Genomic DNA, 22,010 nt, shown 5'->3' on the forward strand with positions numbered 1-22,010 from the left:
TTGTTAATAGCAAATAGCCATATAGTCTGGGACTTCATATATTAATAGTATGTGGACTTCAGCAGACTAGTGCTGGACTGAATCATCTGATGTAATGTCTGGCAGTAGCTGGATCATCCAGTCTGGATGTAGTCACCACATTAATGTTAGGATTACAAAAAATCTAATGACAGGCACCTATGTCACTGAGTGTATATCCAGCCTGTGCCAGTCTAATGACAGGCACCTATGTCACTGAGTGTACATCCAGCCTGTGTCAATCTAATGACAGGCACCTATCTCACTGAGTGTATATCCAGCCTGTGCCAATCTAATGACAGGCACCTATGTCACTGAGTGTATATCCTGCCTGTGCCAATCTAATGACAGGCACCTATCTCACTGAGTGTATATCCAGCCTGTGCCAATCTAATGACAGGCAGCTATCTCACTGAGTGTATATCCAGCCTGTGCCAATCTAATGACAGGCACCTATGTCACTGAGTGTACATCCAGCCTGTGCCAATCTAATGACAGGCACCTATCTCACTGAGTGTATATCCAGCCTGTGCCAATCTAATGACAGGCACCTATCTCACTGAGTGTACATCCTGCCTGTGCCAATCTAAAGACAGGCACCTATCTCACTGAGTGTATATCCAGCCTGTGCCAATCTAATGACAGGCACCTATCTCACTGAGTGTATATCCAGCCTGTGCCAATCTAATGACAGGCACCTATGTCACTGAGTGTACATCCAGCCTGTGCCAATCTAATGACAGGCACCTATCTCACTGAGTGTATATCCAGCCTGTGCCAATCTAATGACAGGCACCTATCTCACCGAGTGTACATCCAGCCTGTGGCAATCTAATGACAGGCACCTATGTCACTGAGTGTACATCCAGCCTGTGCCAATCTAATGACAGGCACCTATCTCAATGAGTGTATATGCAGCCTGTGCCAATCTAATGACAGGCACCTATCTCACTGAGTGTATATCCAGCCTGTGCCAATCTAATGACAGGCACCTATCTCACTGAGTGTACATCCTGCCTGTGCCAATATAATGACAGGCACCTATCTCACTGAGTGTACATCCAGCCTGTGCCAATCTAATGACAGGCACCTATCTCACAGAGTGTATATCCAGCCTGTGCCAATCTAATGACAGGCACCTATCTCACTGAGTGTACATCCTGCCTGTGCCAATCTAAAGACAGGCACCTATCTCACTGAGTGTACATCCAGCCTGTGCCAATCTAATGACAGGCACCTATCTCACCGAGTGTATATCCAGCCGGTGCCAATCTAATGACAGGCACCTATCTCACTGAGTGTACATCCAGCCTGTGGCAATCTAATGACAGGCACCTATGTCACTGAGTGTACATCCAGCCTGTGCCAATCTAATGACAGGCACCTATCTCAATGAGTGTATATGCAGCCTGTGCCAATCTAATGACAGGCACCTATCTCACTGAGTGTATATCCAGCCTGTTCCAGTCTAATGACAGGCACCTATCTCACTGAGTGTATATCCAGCCTGTGCCAATCTAATGACAGGCACCTATCTCACCGAGTGTATATCCAGCCTGTGCCAATCTAATGACAGGCACTTATGTCACTGAGTGTATATCCAGCCTGTGCCAGTCTAATGACAGGCACCTATCTCAATGAGTGTATATGCAGCCTGTGCCAGTCTAATGACAGGCACCTATCTCACTGAGTGTATATCCAGCCTGTGCCAATCTAATGACAGGCACCTATCTCACTTAGTGTATATCCAGCCTGTGCCAATCTAATGACAGGCACCTATCTCACTGAGTGTATATGCAGCCTGTGCCAATCTAATGACAGGCACCTATCTCACTGAGTGTACATCCTGCCTGTGCCAATCTAATGACAGGCACCTATCTCACTGAGTTAGTACATCCCAGTCATTGATGAAATTTTCTTGCAAGACAGCCTAGTTAAGATTGGATGTCACCAGAAACACTGTATGATGTTTTATATATAGAGACTATAGGTACAATGAGTGAGTTTATTTCCCCTCAAATTCTATGTTTGGTATGATGAGTGAATAATCACATAAGTACCTGTGTCAGCTATTTTTAATTATCTACCTCACAGACCTTTCATAAATGCATATATATATATATATATATATATATATTTTATTTTTTTTTTAAATATGTGCATTATAAATAATTTGCATTTGTTACAACAGGTAAGCACTTAGACTGATATGTTATTCCATTTCTGATGTATCCGATGTTTCAGGAAACTTACCTAGCACTGTCCATGTTCACAAATGGACTTGGCATGCAGACTGAATACAGACAAAATATATAATCTTGGAAATGTAGAATATGTGAGGGTACAAAGCGGTTTGATGTTGCATAAATGCGCTGCTTTGCTCATATTAAGTAGCATCCCTTTCATTACCATTCACATTCTAATTTTTTTTTTTATATAAAGATGATTTTGCAGCATACTATAGCTTTGCTGGGCCAGCTAGAAATACATCTGGTAAAAACCGTTAAAAAAGTCACTGCAGAGACCAACTTACAAAAACATTAGGACCACCCTCTTCATTCTTCTAAACTTGCTCTTTCTCTCCTCATACACTGCTCATCGTTGCCTGCCATATATCTAAAATTAATCATGAGTGAAAGAACATCAGGACGGTATTTATTATGTGTCATTTGTTGTGTTTGAATGTGTCTACTACGCTGCCGACAAAAGCACTTTCACATATAAATGTGACCCAACCGCACTTAGAATCACATTTAAATATACAGTACTGTGTCACAGTGATAACGTTTAGCTACATGAGTATAAAAAAGGAGGCAAATACTTTTAATTACCAATATCCCAAAGTCTGCCTTGTTCCTCGCATCACACACAAAGGGGCAAATATATGAAAAAAACACAAAAACTACAAGGCGGGTGAATCTGCTGATCTCCTGAAGAATATTCTAGACTAGTGGTTTCCAAACACGATCCCCAAGGCACCATAACAGTCCAGGTTTTAAGGATATCCATGCTTAGGCACAGGTGACCTCAGTCAGTTTGATTGTAACATCTGTGTACACGCAGGGATATCCCTAAAACCTGGACTGGTGGGGAGCCTTGGGACAGCATGTGGGAACCACTACCCTAGATATAGAATACAAATACAGACGGAAAAAAAAAACCCATTCAAAACTACCTGTATATAGAGACATGATTCCTATACAACAGAAGCACAGCTGACACCATAATCACATAAGCCACTGGGCTAAACTTAGTTGCCAGTCATCACAAGCTTAGGCTACATCAGTTCTGTCATAGGCACTAGTGCAGTTTTTTTTAATATTGACTGGCATGAATATTTCTTTAGTTTGACTGAATAATGAAATGTTGTCAAGATCCTTATAATGCAGCTTCAAAAAGAGGTAACATATTCATGCAAGATCACAATCCGTACATTTACACAAATGCCAAATGGTTAGAAAAATAAACAAAACCATTCCCTAGAATAAAAAAACTCCCAAGTTACATGATAAACCTCAAGTGGTGTCCCTGGTGTGCTCATGTGATCCATAGCGTGCCAGACACCTCTCACACATACTGCCCTGTGCACAACAGGTCATCTCCTGGGATTCATGATTATACCATTACTCACTATTCTGCAAAAAGAACAACACACACAATGTCATGGCATGAAATGCTTTTACAGTGAAAGTATATAACTTATTTTCTAAGTCAGTGCTTCGCAAATCCAGTCTTCAGGGAAACCGTTATACCCCTTTTACACTGCCGCTAAAATCCTGGGTTACTGCCTTGATAACCCGGGAGCGGCGTAGTTTAATGGGTTTACCCGGGTCCACTTACCTGGGAATTCAACCTGGTCTAGCTTGCAGGGTTGGTCCCGGGAAGGACTCTGGTCGTGTAAACGGGGTTAACTGGGTCAACGCGACCTGGCACCCGCTCACAAAATGGGAATAGGCGGCGACTGGAGATCATATCCTCTCCAATCGCCGCCTGTCCGGGACACGTCGCCACTGATGTCACCAACCTGGCAGTATGCTGGGTCAGTGCCGCAGTCTAAAAGGGGTCTCAAGTGGATTGCACCCTGGAAGCATCCATGTATGGCTCCTGGGTGCGACCTGTTCTTTAGGTATAAAGCAGTATAATGGTGCATGTTGAAATAATTAGCTCCACCTGTGGATCTTTTAAAATGTTTTAGTCTCTAATGACTGTGTATGTGTACACCTGTGTACCTGCTAGGTGACCTGGGAAATGTGGACTTAGTGTGCCTTGGGACTGGATTTTAGAAGCACTGTTCTGAGCCACTGAGAGGTCAATAAGAAATTGTACCAATACCTCAATAGGTCCAAAGTGAAGGAACAAGCAATATACAATGGTTTTAGAGATCATACATTACCTAGATATCCTACAAAGGAATAGTACTGTACATTGAATTTCTAAATATAAAGAATACATGGTTGATTGTCTGTCTCTTCCACTTTCAGGTTAGGAAGTCTGGCATCCTCATGAGGAGGAGTAATTGAAGCCATTGGTGCCTGAAGATGAAGAGGATATTCCTGTGCTGTACATATGGTGCAGATGAAGGAGCGGTTACATGGAATGGCTTTGAGGGCTGACAACAGCTGCCATCAGGGCCTCAATGCATGCAATGAACAATCAACCTTACTGTCCTCTAAGAGTGGGGAGGGGCAGCATTTCAGTAGGTAGCTGCCACCAGCCAGCAAGGTCCTGGAAGAATGTGCAATGAGCGGATTAATGTGTGGTGTGGTGAAGCTCTCCTGGAGGGCTCTAGAGTAAACCTGTAGTGCAGTGGTTAAACCACAATCAGAAAGCACTACAGGGTTGCAACTGCTTCCAGTCTCAGAAGTTTGTTTGCAGGTGTGTGGATTTTTGAGGTTTCTATAAGACACACTATAATGTGTGTACATATTGTATGTACATAATAGAGTCTATTTATTGTACATAAAGTGGTTACGCTTTTCATTCAGTATGCACTCGGTACCATTACGGACAATTACATTTTTAAGATTTATATTGAATAGGTATATTGCTCATGAGAAAGCAGATTTACTCCAATTGATTTATTATCTTTAATGGAAAAAGCAAGAGAAAGCAATTTATTAATGTTTATGTTATGTTTATTTATATTTATGTGCTGCAGATCAGACACAGCCTTAATGATTTTCTAGGTGCTGTAAAAAGGTGATTTACTAAAGGATGTTCTCTTACTCTGAATTTTATCATTACCCAGCTGAGCTGTCTACAGTGTCTGGCTGCTGCTGGGAAATACAATCTAGAGACTGTTTATGTTGTACTTTTCTATAACAAACACTGAGCCTCACCTTTCACTCAACTACTGTTATAATCAGCACAGTTTTGTGCAAACCAAATCATCTTTTACCGCAAACTTTTTACCTTTTACATTCTCTTTTGTAAATGGTTTAAACGTGACTTTTTATCTTTAATTAGAAGTAACAAACATACATTGAAATTTTAATATTGTGGTTTTTTTAAGTGACTTACTTGTGCATAAATTATCGAACAGGCACTTATCTTAAAGAGTTAAATGGTTGTGGTAATGTAATCTTTTGTACAGCACAATACACAATGCTTTTCTCAATTCTAAATTAAGTCTTTACACAGATTGAATGCTAAATATCTGTCTCTGACCCGGATAACTTGCACTTTGTGCTTTGGCTCCTATATATATATATATATATATATATATATATATATATATATATATATACACAGGTTGAGTCTCCCTTATCCAAAATGCTTGGGACCAGAGGTATTTTGGATATGGGATTTTTCCGTATTTTGGAATAATTGCATACCATAATGAGATATCATGGTGATGGGACCTAAATCTAAGCACAGAATGCATTTATGTTACATATACACCTTAAACACACAGCCTGAAGGTAATTTTAGCCAATATTTTTTATAACTTTGTGCATTAAACAAAGTGTGTCTACATTCACACAATTCATTTATGTTTCATATACACCTTATACACACAGCCTGTAGGTCATTTAATACAATATTTTTAATAACTTTGTGTATTAAACAAAGTTTGTGTACATTGAGCCATCAAAAAACAAAGGTTTCACTATCTCACTCTCACTCAAAAAAGTCTGTATTTCGGAATATTCTGTATTTCGGAATATTTGGATATGGGATACTCAACCTGTATGTATATGTATATATATATATATATATATATATATATATATATATATATCCTCCACAACTTGGGATTCTATATATATATATATGTATATATATATATATATAAAAACTAAAAATCAGATACAACCACAAACTAGGTTAGATTTATATAATAATACAGTCTTTCGCTCTGTACGTTTGAAGATATATATATATATATATATATATATGTATATACACACACACACACACACACACACACACACACACACACACACACACACACACACACACAAAACTTACTGGGGGACAATACCTTTTATGTGTAGGATTTCTAATGCTGAGTCACGTATACAGAGCAATGTGGATATTTTTGTCACTCCCAGGTGGGTGATTGGACGCAGAGTCAGGTCAACCCACCACACAACAAACAAATTGTATCTACCCCTGTGTAAAACTGCTACGTTAATCAGAAACTATGCTATTATAACATTTTGTGCTCATAAACAAAAAACAAAATCAATAAAATAAAAGCAAAACAAATCCTGAGCTTGTATTAAAAAAAAAAAGTCTATTATCCTAAACATTTATATTCATGAAAACAAGTAACTTTAAAAGCAAGCATATATTGTTGTAAGACCTGTATTCTTACAACAATATGTTTTGCAGGATTACCAATTATGTTATACATAAGAATATTAAATTAAAAAGACCAAAATAAATGACAAGACTTGCCATGTAATAATCAGCTCTGTATACAGCACTAATTCACATCTCTGCTGTTTCTAACAAGATTTCATGCATATCTTACATGCACATTAGAATGTATAGAAAGAAAATACATTAGCGATGGAGCAGAGATTACTGCAATGAATGGCACACCATGACCGATAGTGCGTATAGCGTGTATACTTTACTCGTCCTTAGTCACGGTGACCGTCCACTGCAATCAACGCTGCTACATTGCGCATTTCATACATTCACTGGAGCTATGGTGAATTAAAAACAATTAGAACATGTTGACATTTATTCTCTAGTTCCTGTACACTACATGAAAATACATTAGTCACACTTATTTCTGACATGTTTATTTACTGATTACATAAAAAGTTCAATGATCACGAATAGCAACATATTGTGTTTACACTTACCATGTATAATTTAACCTTAATTGCATAGAGTGTATCTAGTGTCTTTCCGTTTTCACTGGAATACCCCAAGCTATTTAAATGTAGATACAGAATAAGATCTCTACCAACTTAACTAATGCTTATCTAACATTGTTTTCCAGTGTGTAGTATTAAATGCATAGTTCTGGACATAGATATACAATTCTATTTATAATGTCTCTAAAACACACAATAATTCATCAAACAACATAAAGAAAATACCTACCACTAAACACCTAGAAAAGCTACTGATTTTATATATATATATATATATATATATATATATATATATATATATTTATATATAATTGATTAGTAGGTAAGTTTCTAATGTAACAGTGACTGGTAATTGTTTCCTAGTATTTCAAATTATGACTTATTCCTTAAAGCAATAGAAGGCTTTCTTACAGTGTATATTGCAGGTACCAAGGAATTTACCTATGGATAGTTTTGGATGCAGAAGAGCTTTTGATATAATAATCATTGCTTTATGACTGGTGTTTGGTGCTGTATAAAACATTATGATAGCTTATAGCTCTGGTTATATAACCATTATTGATAAGACGAAATAGAATAATTGGATGTAAGTGCCTGATTTGATCACCTTGGTATATATACCACTAAGGATAAATATATAATGTTACAACATGACTGTTAGAGCTGTACAATATTAACCAAACATGTATTTTCTTTACAGTGTGCTATGGGTCTGTTGTTTTGCCTTATAAAACTAGGCTGGTGCTGGAGAGTCAGGTGGGAAGGGAGATCCCTATAAGTCTAGGCTGGTCCTGGGATTTGCATTAGGCTGGGGATGGGACTTGAAAAGAGCCAGTGTGTTGGTGCTAGAGCCTAGGTGTAGCCTCCTACATCAAAGCTGGTTCTACTGTTTCAGTGAGGCCTTCAAATCTAGGCTGTTATCATGAAGAAGAAGAAGCGTAGTAGAGAGATTTATGAATAAAGGCTTGTGCTGAAAATCAGAGTAGATTATACCGAATCCAAATCAAACTTCAGTTTTACTGACGACTTATATATAGAACTGGCAACAACGACTGAGGCTGGAGTAGCTTCATGGTAATTAATAGACTGTTTTTGGCCTGGTGCTAATTCCTGTGATTTGTGGTGCTATGTTCTCTTGAACATTTCAAGGGCTGTTGAATAGGTTAATAAAAACAAAAAAATCAAACAAAAACAGAATACATCTTAGTCGTGTGATACAAAAAAGATTAGGGACTACAAGTCATTTTGATTCTTCATGCTTCTAAGTGGTGACAAAGTCGGTGTATGAACTAGCACAAAGATAAACGTTTTTAATAGAAGAACCAATGTAATAACAAAAAGACAACATAAAAAAAAAATCGATTTCATTTTTTTTTCCTTTAAGCCATCTTCCTATTATGATAGATTTTTTTTAAATAGTTGTCTTCATGCAAGCCAATCATTAATCAGGCAAGCAGAAACCATTTATAACAAAACAGAAAACATACAAAAACTTTTTAGCTACTGCAGGTAGACAATGTATATACCTGTATTGTACTTACATTTTTTTGGGATGAACTAACCCTTACACCCACTCTGTCTGGTTGTAAGACATTTCTTTTTTCTTGAGTATATACAGTTAAACTATTATATACTATTAAAAATGATGTGTTCAGGCTGTCCAGAATACAATATTCTGATCATTAAAGGGATTTATATGGAAGATGTCTTATGTTAGTGTTTTTATGCTTTTCTCTGGAATCAACAACTATTTGTTGGGGTTTTATTTCCATTACGTTTAGTATTGCTAAATAGATCACAAGTTAAAGTCCCTCAAGGCAAGTAATGCTAATATCTTAACCCATACCACTAAACCAATCCTAATATCCTGTCCCTAATACCCTAACCAAAACTCCCCAACTATCCCTAATACCAACAACAGTTCACATTAGCACACTGCTGTTATATTTGCATTTTGTTTTCATTACATGATGGGGAGCAGAGTGACAGTAAAATTACATTGGCAGAATTTGCTTAATGTTAATTGCAATAAAAATTTTTTTTTAATATTTTGATTAAAAACATTATTTCATTGTGTTAGAGATGATTGTAATTGCTATTTATAGTAATATACAAAAAGGATATTTTATTTGTCCCCTGACCATAAATCCGTTTCAGAAGCTCAAAGTGTTTTGCAATTCCATTGTTGTGAGACATTGGGGTTCATGCTGAGTTGATTGTACACCCACTTGTTTAGTGTATAATACATGAATTTGTACTGATACGTTCCCAAAAATTGTCTAAATACCACATCCGTAAGGAGATTTGTTTGCATCAAACACTTGCGCTGCTTAATAACTGGAAAGGCAAAACAGGGGAAATAGAGGTGGTCAGACGCACTCCATTTACAGCAAGGAAGCGTTTGCCTCATTGAAACTAAGGTAGGACTGCACAGACCCAGATACGTCTGTCGCTAGCTACTTCATGTGTAGCTGAGGGCTGGTGGTATGTATACACAATAATGATGAAGACAACAACAATGCCTGCCAGTGCTAGCTAGCTGCTCCTGATGGACTGTTAATTTGGGTTGGGTAAAGAATCCCGACGGTCAAAATGCAGGCAGCAGAATCCCGAAGGTGAAATTGCTGGCAATCTTTGGTAAGTATTCTGTATGGCTAACCCTATTCCCAACCCACCCCTCCCGCAGCCTAACATTAGTGCCCCCCCCCCCAGCAGTCTAATCCTCTCTTCCTTCCAGCAGCCTTACCCTAATGCCCCCCCCCCCACCCCACCCCCCCAGCGGCCTATCTCTAACCCTTGCACTTACTGTTCAAAGTTGTCTGAATTTCCACCTATCGGGATTCTGCCACCAGTATTCTTTTGGTCGGGATTGTGACCGCGGGATGCCAACTGCATCTCGTTAATTTATCTCTGAATCTGGCGCTTTCTTCGTTAATTGCGCCTATATTATATTCATTTGTATTAATGCACCCAACTCAGCATCAGCCACATATCTTTATTTTTCTGCCATTCATACTACTACCTTTGTAGAAATCTGTTGTATTCATCATATACAATTTCTTGTAACATGTAAATGAGCAGGAAGAAAAGACCAATCAGATGCTCTGCTGGAGGATTGTCACAGTGGAAATAATACAAGACTGATGCTCTTATTGTATATACCAGACTGGGCACATTAAAAGAAAAATGTTTTTGTGCGATGGTACAAAATAATTTCTCCCTCGTTAAAGCACAAGAGCTGGGTAATAAATCAATAACTTTCTTAATAGTTATTGCAAATTAGTACAGATTTTAACCACCTATTTTTTCTGTACATATGAGTGGAAAAATATCCAAACCGTAGATGGGACATTGCTGAACAAGTGAAATTCTATCTGCTTTTATTAAAAAAATGATACAGTATATTGGAAATTTCAAAATTTATTTCTCGAAGTGACCAACAAAGATTCCATGTCTAATTTATGGATAATCAATTGTTTCACTTTGACAATGAGATCGTTTCAATATTTTAAAGGAACAAATAAACCTACTCTTGTACTACTATATACAAACCAAACCTTATGCAGTACTGAACAAACTAATATTCGTGCAATAACTTCAGAGTTTATACTGTACTGTACTGTACTGAATGTGTATAGCACAATGCTCCATCAAAGTGTTTGTAAGTAGACATTTTGAAACAGCTACTTAGGGAATAGAGCCCCTATCTCTTGTATTGCTCGGAGGCAATGCAAAAATCTAGGCATTACGTTAAAATACTGTGCAGGTCTGTGAACTGTGATGTTAGTAATTAATGCCACAAAAGCATGACGGGCATGCTATGTTTGTGCCCTATATTAGATTTCACTTTGTTGAATACTTGTGGCATTTAGTGTTTTATGATGGTGTGAGTAGAAAACACTTAAGTACTGTACACTTTACTTTTAATAAATATGAGTGGGGAAGGTCCAATTAGTGCTCTTTATCTACGTATATGCTTCACGTGAAAACATATATTTTTAATTAATAATCATTTAAAGTATACTTGCAGTCTATCAGTTGACTAGGAACCAGAAAAGCTTTGCCTCGGTGAAATCACTAGTTCCTCCAGAAGTAGTAAGATGAATTCTTCTGAATGTTTGTACCACATAACTCGGTGATGTCACGATCTAATCGGAAACTAGTAAACTGCTTATGCATGAACACTGGTTTAGACAGCAGAATGGCTGCACCCATTGTCTTAAAGTGATGAGTACACTTTTCTTCTTGAATCCAATATGGGGTAACATTCTGAAAGAAGTGTACAGCTTTCAAGTTTGAATGGCACTTATTTTTTGTAATGATATATTATTTTTATCAATATTGTTTGAATTGCTGAATGTAATTTTTTTATAGTGACCCTTAATTCTCGCCAGAGCACTATTTCTATTATTATTTATCATTCTACTTTATCATGTCCTTACACGAGAGAAAAAGGCTCCATTTGGGTGAAAGATGAAGAACACTAAAGGATGGCTTTGTTTTGCTGTCAAATGTATGAGAAATTTATATTTATTATGGATACATGTATACATGTACACTAAATGTACAATGTTTTTATTTTACTATATGTTTTTTTTTCCAGTGTGTTGTAATAAACATAAGGAGAATCCTTTCAGATACAATTCTCCTGCCTGTTTTATGATAAATGTAAAAAAAACAAAATAAAAAAAACAACTTTTTTCAAAAAGTAATTACTGTATACAAAAATTCTGAATACAGATGTTAATAAAAACTTGAAATTCTTCTCTTGTTCTTTGCTATATTTATAGAACATAACTACATAGATCACACTGACATATGCCCAACACTCTATACCACAGGTTCACAAATGCGGTCCTCAAGTCACCCCAACAGTCCAGGTTTTTGGTTTATCCCTGCTTGTGCACAGATGGTATAATCAAACTGACTTAGGTACTAATTAAGTCAACTGTGCCTAAGGATGGATATTCTTAAAGCATGGACTGTTGGGGTGCCTTGAGGACCACGTCTGGGAACCACTTCTCTACACCATTATACAACTAACACAGAGGTTCCCAAACTTGGTCCTCAAGGCACCCTAATGGTCCAGGTTTTAAGAATAACACTGCTTAGGCACAGGTGACTTAATTAGTACTAGTAATATGATTTAGCCTTCTGTGCTCAGCCATGGATATCCTTAAAACCTGGACTGTTGGGGTGTCTTGAGGACCATGTTTGGGAACCTCTGGACTAACGCATTCAGTAGAGTATAATGAGAACACTAATTAACTCACTTGGAAACATTTTTAATAAGGCTGTGGGACATCATGAGACACCAAGACACCTTAAAGACTTTGTACGATAGATTTTACATATGACTTTAGCACTATTGTAAGGTTTTCAAATACCATCTTCATTTCTTCAGCTGGAACTTATGACAGTGTGAATTCATATCTACTGTATGGCAGCATTCTATAATATCTTTCATCAGTTGATGATACCTTTCCCCCAAACTTCCATAATGGGCTTAGCCAGTATTCCTCACAAATCAACATCACTCCCATTTGGTGTGCACTAAAGATCACATCTCATTAAGGTCTCTTAATGTAGCCACAACAGACCTCGGGGTAAATTTACTAAGATGGGAGTTCTATTTAAGGTGGGATGTTGCCCATAGCAACCAATCAGTTTCTACTTCTCATTTATCTAGCACCTTCTAAAAGATAATACCTGGAATCTGATTGGTTGCTATGGGCAACATCCCACCTTAAATAGAACTCCCATCTTAGTAAATTTACACCCTCATATTTGGCAGCTGTGCCTGTGGAACATTTCTATAAACTACTAAGCATGCTGGGATGTACACTGCTTCATTACCACAGAAACCCAAAATATGTAGAAGCAACCAATGAAATTGCCTTCGAACCTTTGGTAAGCAGATTCCATTAATTATCTAGTTACCTTAATGGCCAATGGCAAAGATTAAATACACAGCTAAATAAATCTACAGGAACTTTTCATTACAGAATTCACAATTCACAATGTAGTTAGTTTTTGTATTTTTTAATTGGTATACAATCCAAGAATTAAGATCATAGGTGCTAAACAGGGTAACATACAGACATTATTTCTTCCATGTCACTTAGATCTGGAACTTGGATTAATCTATTTATATGCACAATAGATTTTCATACTGTTTCTACTACCGGCAACTATTAACCATCATCTGGATATGACACAAGCACATTTGCTTTTGGGTTGGTAACAGTGTACACAGAATGTCAGTACACCACAAACAGATATCAGACAACACATTTCATCCAGTACATTTTTAAAAAGCAAAAAGAGGCTGCTGGATTTATCCCGGATGAAGCTCCGCTGTTCAGTTCTGGTGGAAGTGCCAGAACTGTTGTACGGCTTGGTCAGTACAGGTACCGACATTTACCCACTTTATTATTTATATGATAGCAGTATACTGTATGTCAGTACACCTGGAAGTGGGCAGAGGTGGAACCGTCCTTCCACAAGCGCAGAGTTTCCACAGCCACAGAGCGGCAGAGGGGACAGGTTCTTTCTCTGTCAAACCAAAGACACAAGCACTCCTCACAGAACACGTGCTGGGAGATGGGAGACAGAAACATTGCTTAGTATGTATTACAATATTCTATGTAACAACAATAATATAAAGAAACCAATAGATGACTTCAACCTATTTGCATGTAAAATGGAGAACAAAACATCTAAGTACAGAAGTGTCCTCATACACTATTTGCTGTAGTCACGTCAAACATCCATTCTTGGGCCGCCAAATCCTGTGTGACTCGACTTGCGCTGAGTGTCTTTTTTGCATCTTAATTATGCTGTAATGCCACAGAATGGCTTCACGAGACTGCACTGATAAATATATGTGACATTTCTGTGTGACCGAGTCTGTATCTGCAGTCTTGTGAAGCGGTTTTGTCACATCTCAATGCGATTAAGATGCACATTTGCGCAAAACGAAGCTTGGCGCAGCTCACTCGCACCACATGGCGTACTGAGGTTAGGTGTATGAAGACATCTCTGTACATGATGACCAGTTTTATAACAGGAATGAAACCCGCTAACACAGAAGCCCAAATATGTGATGTAATACAATAGCGTTTAAAACTCAAATGTGAAAGCTTTGTATAATATAATTCTCTATGTTACACATCTATATTGTGAGCTTACTGACTGGTTACTTATAGGGACAGAAGTCTACCTTCAAAAACATCAGAATCAATTTTTAAGTTTGTGCACATTTTAATTGTTATTCAGCATTCAGTTTACATTATGTGAGCTTAGGAATATTTCAGTAAAAACTCCTAAAATAATCAGAATTCTCTCTAATTTAACAAACCATTTTTTTTAAATATATATGAAACAGAAATAAAAGTTAATTACATGAAGTCTACCTTTATCTCCTGAAATTTTACCTGACATATTAAAATGATGGGATCTTTGAAGTCTGTCTGGCAAATTGCACAAGTATCCCCGACTTCACTGCATTGCTGGCTGCTGGCTCGGACACCATACTTCTGCACAGAAGGAGGGGGGTAAACATGACATAGAACTATAACTCACTGTAGCAGGTTAAATCAATACAGTGTCATTAAGTGTTAACCTTACCATGAAATGAAGCACCAACCCACTAAGAGGTAATAATATTACAAAATACAATGTACATTATTCAGAGGCACCATTATGAACTTAGGCACAGTCAGAACTACCGCAGCGGAAACACAAGAGAATAATGGTACAGCCCGATGACGGGAGGTTCACCCTGTGATAATAAGATTTTACTTACCGGTAAATCTATTTCTCGTAGTCCGTAGTGGATGCTGGGGACTCCGTAAGGACCATGGGGAATAGACAAGCTCCGCAGGAGACATGGGCACTTTAAGAAAGAATTTAGATTCCGGTGTGCTCTGGCTCCTCCCTCTATGTCCCTCCTCCAGACCTCAGTTAGAGAAACTGTGCCCGGAAGAGCTGACAGTACAAGGAAAGGATTTTGGAATCCAGGGCAAGACTCATACCAGCCACACCAATCACACCGTATAACTTGTGATAAACTTACCCAGTCAGCAGTATGAACAACAACAGAGCATCAGTTCAACCCTGATGCAACAATAACATAGCCCTTATTGCAGCAATAACTATATAGAAGTATTGCAGAAGAAGTCCGCACTTGGGACGGGCACCCAGCATCCACTACGGACTACGAGAAATAGATTTACCGGTAAGTAAAAACCTTATTTTCTCTAACGTCCTAGTGGATGCTGGGGACTCCGTAAGGACCATGGGGATTATACCAAAGCTCCCAAACGGGCGTGAGAGTGCGGATGACTCTGCAGCACCGATTGAGCAAACAAGGTCCTCCTCAGCCAGGGCATCAAACTTGTAGAACTTTGCAAAAGTGTTTGAACCTGACCAAGTAGCCGCTCGGCACAGCTGTAATGCCGAGACCCCTCGGGCAGCCGCCCAAGAAGAGCCCACCTTCCTAGTGGAATGGGCCTTAACTGATTTTGGCAGCGGAAATCCAGCCGCAGAATGAGCCTGCTGAATCGTGTTACAGATCCAGCGAGCAATAGTTTGCTTTGAAGCAGGAGCACCAAGCTTGTTGGAAGCATACAGGATAAACAAAGATTCTGTTTTCCTGACCCTAGCCGTTCTGGCTACATAAACCTTCAAAGCCCTGACCACATCAAGTAACTCGGAATCCTCCAAGTCAGTAGTAGCCACAGGCACCACAATAGGTTGGTTTATATGAAAGGATGAAACCACTTTTGGCAGAAATTGTGGACGGGTCCGCAACTCTGCTCTATCCGCATGGAAAACCAGATAGGGGCATTTATGTGAGAAAGCCGCTAATTCTGACACACGCCTAGCCGAAGCCAATGCTAGTAGCATGACCACCTTCCACGTGAGATATTTCAATTCCACTGTTTTGAGTGGTTCAAACCAGTGGGATTTCAGGAAACTTAACACCACGTTAAGATCCCAAGGTGCCACCGGGGGCACAAAAGGGGGCTGAATACGCAGCACTCCCTTCACAAACGTCTGAACTTCAGGTAGAGAAGCCAGCTCTTTTTGAAAGAAAATGGATAGGGCCGAAATCTGGACCTTAATAGAACCCAATTTTAGGCCCAAAGTCACTCCTGACTGTAGGAAGTGAAGGAAACGGCCCAGCTGGAATTCCTCCGTAGGGGCATTCCTGGCCTCACACCAAGCAACATATTTTCGCCATATACGGTGATAATGTTGAGCTGTCACGTTCTTCCTAGCCTTTATCAGCGTAGGAATGACCTCATCTGGAATGCCTTTTTCCGCTAGGATCCGGCGTTCAACCGCCATGCTGTCAAACGCAGCCGCGGTAAGTCTTGGAACAGACAGGGCCCTTGTTGCAACAAGTCCTGTCTTAGAGGAAGAGGCCACGGGTTCTCTGTGAGCATTTCTTGCAGATCTGGATACCAAGTCCTTCTTGGCCAATCCGGAACAATGAGTATTGTTCTCACTCCTCTTTTTCTTATGATTCTCAACACCTTGAGTATGAGAGGAAGAGGAGGAAATACATAGACCGATTGGAACACCCACGGTGTCACCAGGGCGTCTACAACTATCGCCTGAGGGTCTCTTGACCTGGCGCAATACCTCTGTAGTTTCTTGTTGAGGCGGGATGCCATCATGTCCACCTGTGGCAGTTCCCACCGACTTGCAACCTGTGCGAAGACTTCTTGATGAAGTCCCCACTCCCCCGGGTGGAGGTCGTGCCTGCTGACGAAGTCTGCTTCCCAGTTGTCTACCCCCGGGATGAACACTGCTGACAGTGCGCTTACATGATTCTCCGCCCAGCGAAGAATTCTGGTGGCTTCCGCCATCGCCACCCTGCTCCTTGTGCCGCCTTGTCGGTTTACATGAGCCACAGCGGTGATGTTGTCTGACTGAATCAGAACTGGTTGACCGTGAAGCAGGGTCTCTGCTTGACGTAGGGCGTTGTAAATGGCCCTTAGTTCCAGGATGTTGATGTGAAGGCAAGTCTCCTGACTTGACCACAGACCTTGGAAATTTCTTCCCTGTGTGACTGCTCCCCACCCTCGGAGGCTTGCATCCGTGGTCACCAGGACGCAGTCCTGAAAGACGAATCTGCGGCCCTCGAGAAGGTGAGCACTCTGCAGCCACCACAGGAGAGACACCCTGGCCCTGGGGGATAGGGTGATTAACCGATGCATCTGAAGATGTGATCCGGACCATTTGTCCAGTAAGTCCCATTGAAAGGTCCTCGCATGGAACCTGCCGAAGGGAATGGCCTTGTATGATGCCACCATCTTTCCCAGGACTCGAGTGCAGTGATGCACTGACACCTGTTTTGGTTTTAATAGGTCCCTGACCAGTGTCATGAGTTCCTGAACCTTCTCTATCGGGAGATAAACCCTTTTCTGGCCTGTGTCCAGAATCATGCCCAGGAAAGGCAGACGAGTCTTAGGAACCAACTGCGACTTTGGAATATTCAGAATCCAGCCGTGTTCCCGTAACACTTCCAGAGAACGTGCTACGCTGATCAGCAACTGCTCTCTTGACCTCGCTTTTATGAGGAGATCATCCAAGTATGGGATAATTGTGACCCCTTGCTTCCGCAGGAGTACCATCATTTCTCCCATTACCTTGGTAAATATTCTCTGAGCCGTGGAGAGACCAAACGGCAACGTCTGAAATTGGTAATGACAATCCTGTACCACAAATCTGAGGTACGCCTGATGAGGTGGATAAATGGGGACATGAAGGTATGCATCCTTTATGTCCAGAGACACCATAAAATCCCCCCCTTCCAGGCTTGCAATGACCGCTCTCAGCGATTCCATCTTGAACCGGAACCTTTTTAGGTACATGTTCAGGGATTTTAAATTCAATATGGGTCTGACCGAACCGTCCGGTTTCGGTACCACAAACATGGTCGAATAATAACCCTTTCCTTGTTGAAGGAGGGGAACCTTGACCACCACCTGTTGAAGATACAATTTGTGAATTGCAGTTAACACTATTTCCCTCTCTAAGGGGGAAGTTGGCAGGGCCGACTTGAGGTATCGGTGAGGGGGCATCTCTTCGAATTCCAGCTTGTATCCCTGAGACACAATATCTATTGCCCAGGGATCCAACTGGGAGTGAACCCACTTGTGGCTGAAATTTCGGAGACGCGCCACCACCGGGCCTAGCTCCGCCTGTGGAGCCCCAGCATCATGCGGTGGATTTAGTGGAAGCTGGGGAGGACTTCTGTTCCTGGGAACTAGCTGTGTTGTGCAGCTTCTTTCCTCTGCCCCTGTCTCTGGCAAGAAAGGACGCACCTCGGACTTTCTTGTTTTTCTGTGATCGAAAGGACTGCATTTGGTAATACGGTGCTTTCTTAGGTTGTGAGGAACATATGGCAAAAACTTTGACTTTCCAGCCGTAGCTGTGGAGACCAGGTCCGAGAGACCCTCCCCAAACAATTCCTCACCCTTGTAAGGTAAAACCTCCATGTGCCTTTTTGAGTCGGCATCACCTGTCCATTGCCGAGTCCACAGGACCCTTCTGGCAGAAATCGACATAGCATTTATTCTAGAACCTAGTAGGCTAATGTCTCTCTGAGCATCACTCATATAAAGGATAGTGTCTTTAATATGCCCCAGGGTCATTAATATAGTATCCTTGTCTAAGGTATCAAGTTCCTCAGATAAAGTATCCGTCCATGCTGCTACAGCACTACACACCCAAGCCGATGCGATTGCCGGCCTCAGTAAGGTACCTGAATGTGTATAAATGGACTTCAAGGTAACCTCCTGTTTGCAATCCGCAGCATCTTTGAGGGTAGCCGTATCCTGTGACGGCAGGGCTACCTTCTTGGATAAGCGTGTCAAAGCTTTGTCCACCCTAGGGGAGGATTCCCAGCGTAACCTGTCCGTTGGCGGGAAAGGAAACGCCATAAGAATCTTTTTGGAAATCTGCAGTTTTTTATCTGGAGATTCCCAAGCCTTTTCACATAACTCATTGAGCTCGTGTGAGGGAGGAAAAGTTACCTGCAGCTTCTTTTCCCCATACATATGAACCCTCCTGTCAGGGACTGGGGTTTCCTCTGTGATGTGCAACACATCCTTAATAGCTATAATCATATAACGGATGGATTTAGCCAATTTTGGCTGTAACTTTGCATCATCGTAATCGACACTGGAGTAAGAATCCATGTCGGTATCCGTGTCAATAATTTGGGATAGTGGGCGCTGTCAAAGTCAGAAAAATATCCCCATGCACGTTGCCATATTTGCACCGCACACTGGTCCGTGCTGCGCATGCGTACGCTCTCCCGTGAAGGCGCATACCCGCAATAGCGTGCACTCGCAGGCGCGGTATGCGTATTTACGGTAGAGTTTATGTAGTCGTAGCGTGCGACTCATTCGTTACATATTTTCACAATTAATGTAGTTTATAGATCATGATCCCTTTGATAGTTTCTGAAAGTTTGGTTAATATAGAAGGTCCCTGTTTAAAGTAATCCCTCTTTGTATTGTACGAAGGGTCTAACAGGAATCATACAGCAGTGTTTGGTACCCATCGGAAGAGTATTTAATTAGCAATATTCCGGTGTTGGTTTGGAGCGTATTAATCGCTCGTGCGAATAGTTATGGACATAAGAAGTTTATGTCCATTTCTATTATTTACTCATGCTCAGGTATGCGGCGGGAAACCTAGTTCCCCACCCACCTGAGCTGTTTGAAATCGGCACAGCCCACCTGTATGAATCAACCTATGACCTTTTGTTATGATGCAGGGCCGAATTCCGACGTCCAATGGACAATGGGATTGTAGGGACTATGAGATTGCATTGTGTGTGGGGCATAAATAGGCAGGCCGACCACATCCAGCTCTCACTCTTCAACGGTTCTCATTGCTGAAAATCGGGTGCTGGATGTCCAGGCGCATGCGATCGTTTCCCCTTGTGCGTAAGTTTCTCTCCGTAATCATTGTCTTTCTGTGAGCCAATTTCTCTCATCTCTCTCCGTCTCTCTCTCTCTTTCCCTTCTCTTTCTCTCGTATCTCCCCTAGACTAGTATTGTATTGTATTAGATAGTATTGTATTTTGGTTAGGAAGTCTCTGTTATATTGTAGTGTATCATTTGTACTGTTATCCCCTTTTACAAATACATTAGATATAATACAGTTAATAGGCTTTGGACCCTAAACCAGTATCTGTGTATTTCCTATAGTGTTAAGTGTTCACTTGAGCGTCGGTGACGCTCAAGCAGCTTTGTAGTTAGTCAGGTTACACAAGGTTGCACTTACACCCTGTACTCACATTAAGGTATTCTGTGAATTTTATTGGTATAAGGTTTAGACATAAAGGTATAGCGTTGTGAGCGTCTGCGCCGCTGGTGATCTCCTCGTGGTCTCGAGCGTCCGCTACGCCATAGCGAATCATTACTCTAGTCATAGCCAATAACGTGTCCTGTGATCACTGGGCCGTGAGCGAACGTGACGCTTGAGCGTCTCGCCTACGGCTGAGCGATCGTTACGCAACTAGCGTACCATTACGGTACTTCTTAAGTAAACAGCGTACAGTGTTCTTAGACTTCATAAAGGGTTGTTTATACGACAAGGGAATTTAGCATTGTCAATTGGGGGCTCATCCGGGAATTTAGCATTGTCAATTGGGGACTCGTCCTATCCTTCTCATATCTGCACTAGGTAGATCAGCAGACATTATCCCCCCAGCAAAGGGTGGGAGGTTGTCTCGCAGTGCTGACGGGATAAGCGTCTGCTTCGCTTAGATAAAGAGTGCTGAAGGAATCCGGGAACCGGAAGTAAGAACAAAACGCTTGTGTCTTTTAAAACTGTTTTATTTCTCTTCTGTCTTGCGTATACACGCACGCATACATTTATCTGCATTTCTTTTTCAAATTTCGTATATCACTATTCCTGTTTGCCAAGTTTTATAGTTGATAGAAAGTGCTAAAAGAGATTTGCTGTTATTTCATAGTAGAGGTAATAGTTAAAGTATAGACCAACACACGGCTTGTCTGGGAGATAAGGCAGTCAGTGTGGTGTGCGGTAGATGATCAGGGATCATCTACATTGATAAAGGTAGAAATTGTGTTACGGTGGATCTTTGTTTTGCGTACACGTGTCCCTAACAAAAGACTTGCGTACGCAATCCAAACGGCAGACGCACGCAGCGTACATTACGCAACGTAGCGTCTGGTTACGCCCACGTAGCTCAAGTCACGAAAAGTTGAATTAGCGCAAAGCGATAATTAGCGCAAAGGCGATAAGTAACGCGACGCGGTAAATAACGCAAATCTATTTTTGGAAAAATCTGAAATTTAGTTTAACAGATCCTGCTCCTAATTGGTAACACAGTTGGACTGAAGACAATTTCTGCGCAGAAATAGATATAGAAACAAAGTGTACATGTGTTGAGTGAGTGTGTTTTTATCACATAAGTTTATATAACTTAAGAGGTTGAACCAAAAGGAAAGTCGGGTACTCGTCAAGGGACACACGTGTAAGTGACATATACGGTGGCTAGGGAGGCATCCTTGGTTAAATAATATTTGAGCATTAGAGTATAGCGGACCATAAGGTAACAGACCAGGAGGTCATAAGGTAACAGACCAGGAGGTCATTAACAGA

At 40.6% G+C, this 22,010-nt stretch overlaps 1 protein-coding gene across 3 annotated transcripts in view; it reads right to left on the reverse strand.

Annotated features, from left to right (window-relative positions):
* Window positions 1-13,378: 13,378 nt before the first annotated feature.
* The window catches only part of RNFT2 (ring finger protein, transmembrane 2), a 230,487-nt gene continuing 221,855 nt past the window's right edge, over window positions 13,379-22,010 (reverse strand). For 2 of the 3 annotated variants that reach the window (XM_063964343.1, XM_063964342.1), the window contains exons 9-10: window positions 14,789-14,890; window positions 13,379-13,948 (exon numbers count right to left, since the gene is read on the reverse strand). In XM_063964343.1, the coding sequence (XP_063820413.1) occupies window positions 13,814-13,948; window positions 14,789-14,890 (237 nt within the window). In that variant the 3' untranslated portion in view covers window positions 13,379-13,813. Of the gene's footprint in view, window positions 13,949-14,788; window positions 14,891-22,010 lie in introns of those variants that run through there. The other variant, XR_010251555.1, reaches the window with a different exon arrangement.

This window comes from Pseudophryne corroboree, chromosome 1 (genome assembly GCF_028390025.1).
Source record: "Pseudophryne corroboree isolate aPseCor3 chromosome 1, aPseCor3.hap2, whole genome shotgun sequence".
Lineage (NCBI taxonomy): Eukaryota > Metazoa > Chordata > Amphibia > Anura > Myobatrachidae > Pseudophryne > Pseudophryne corroboree.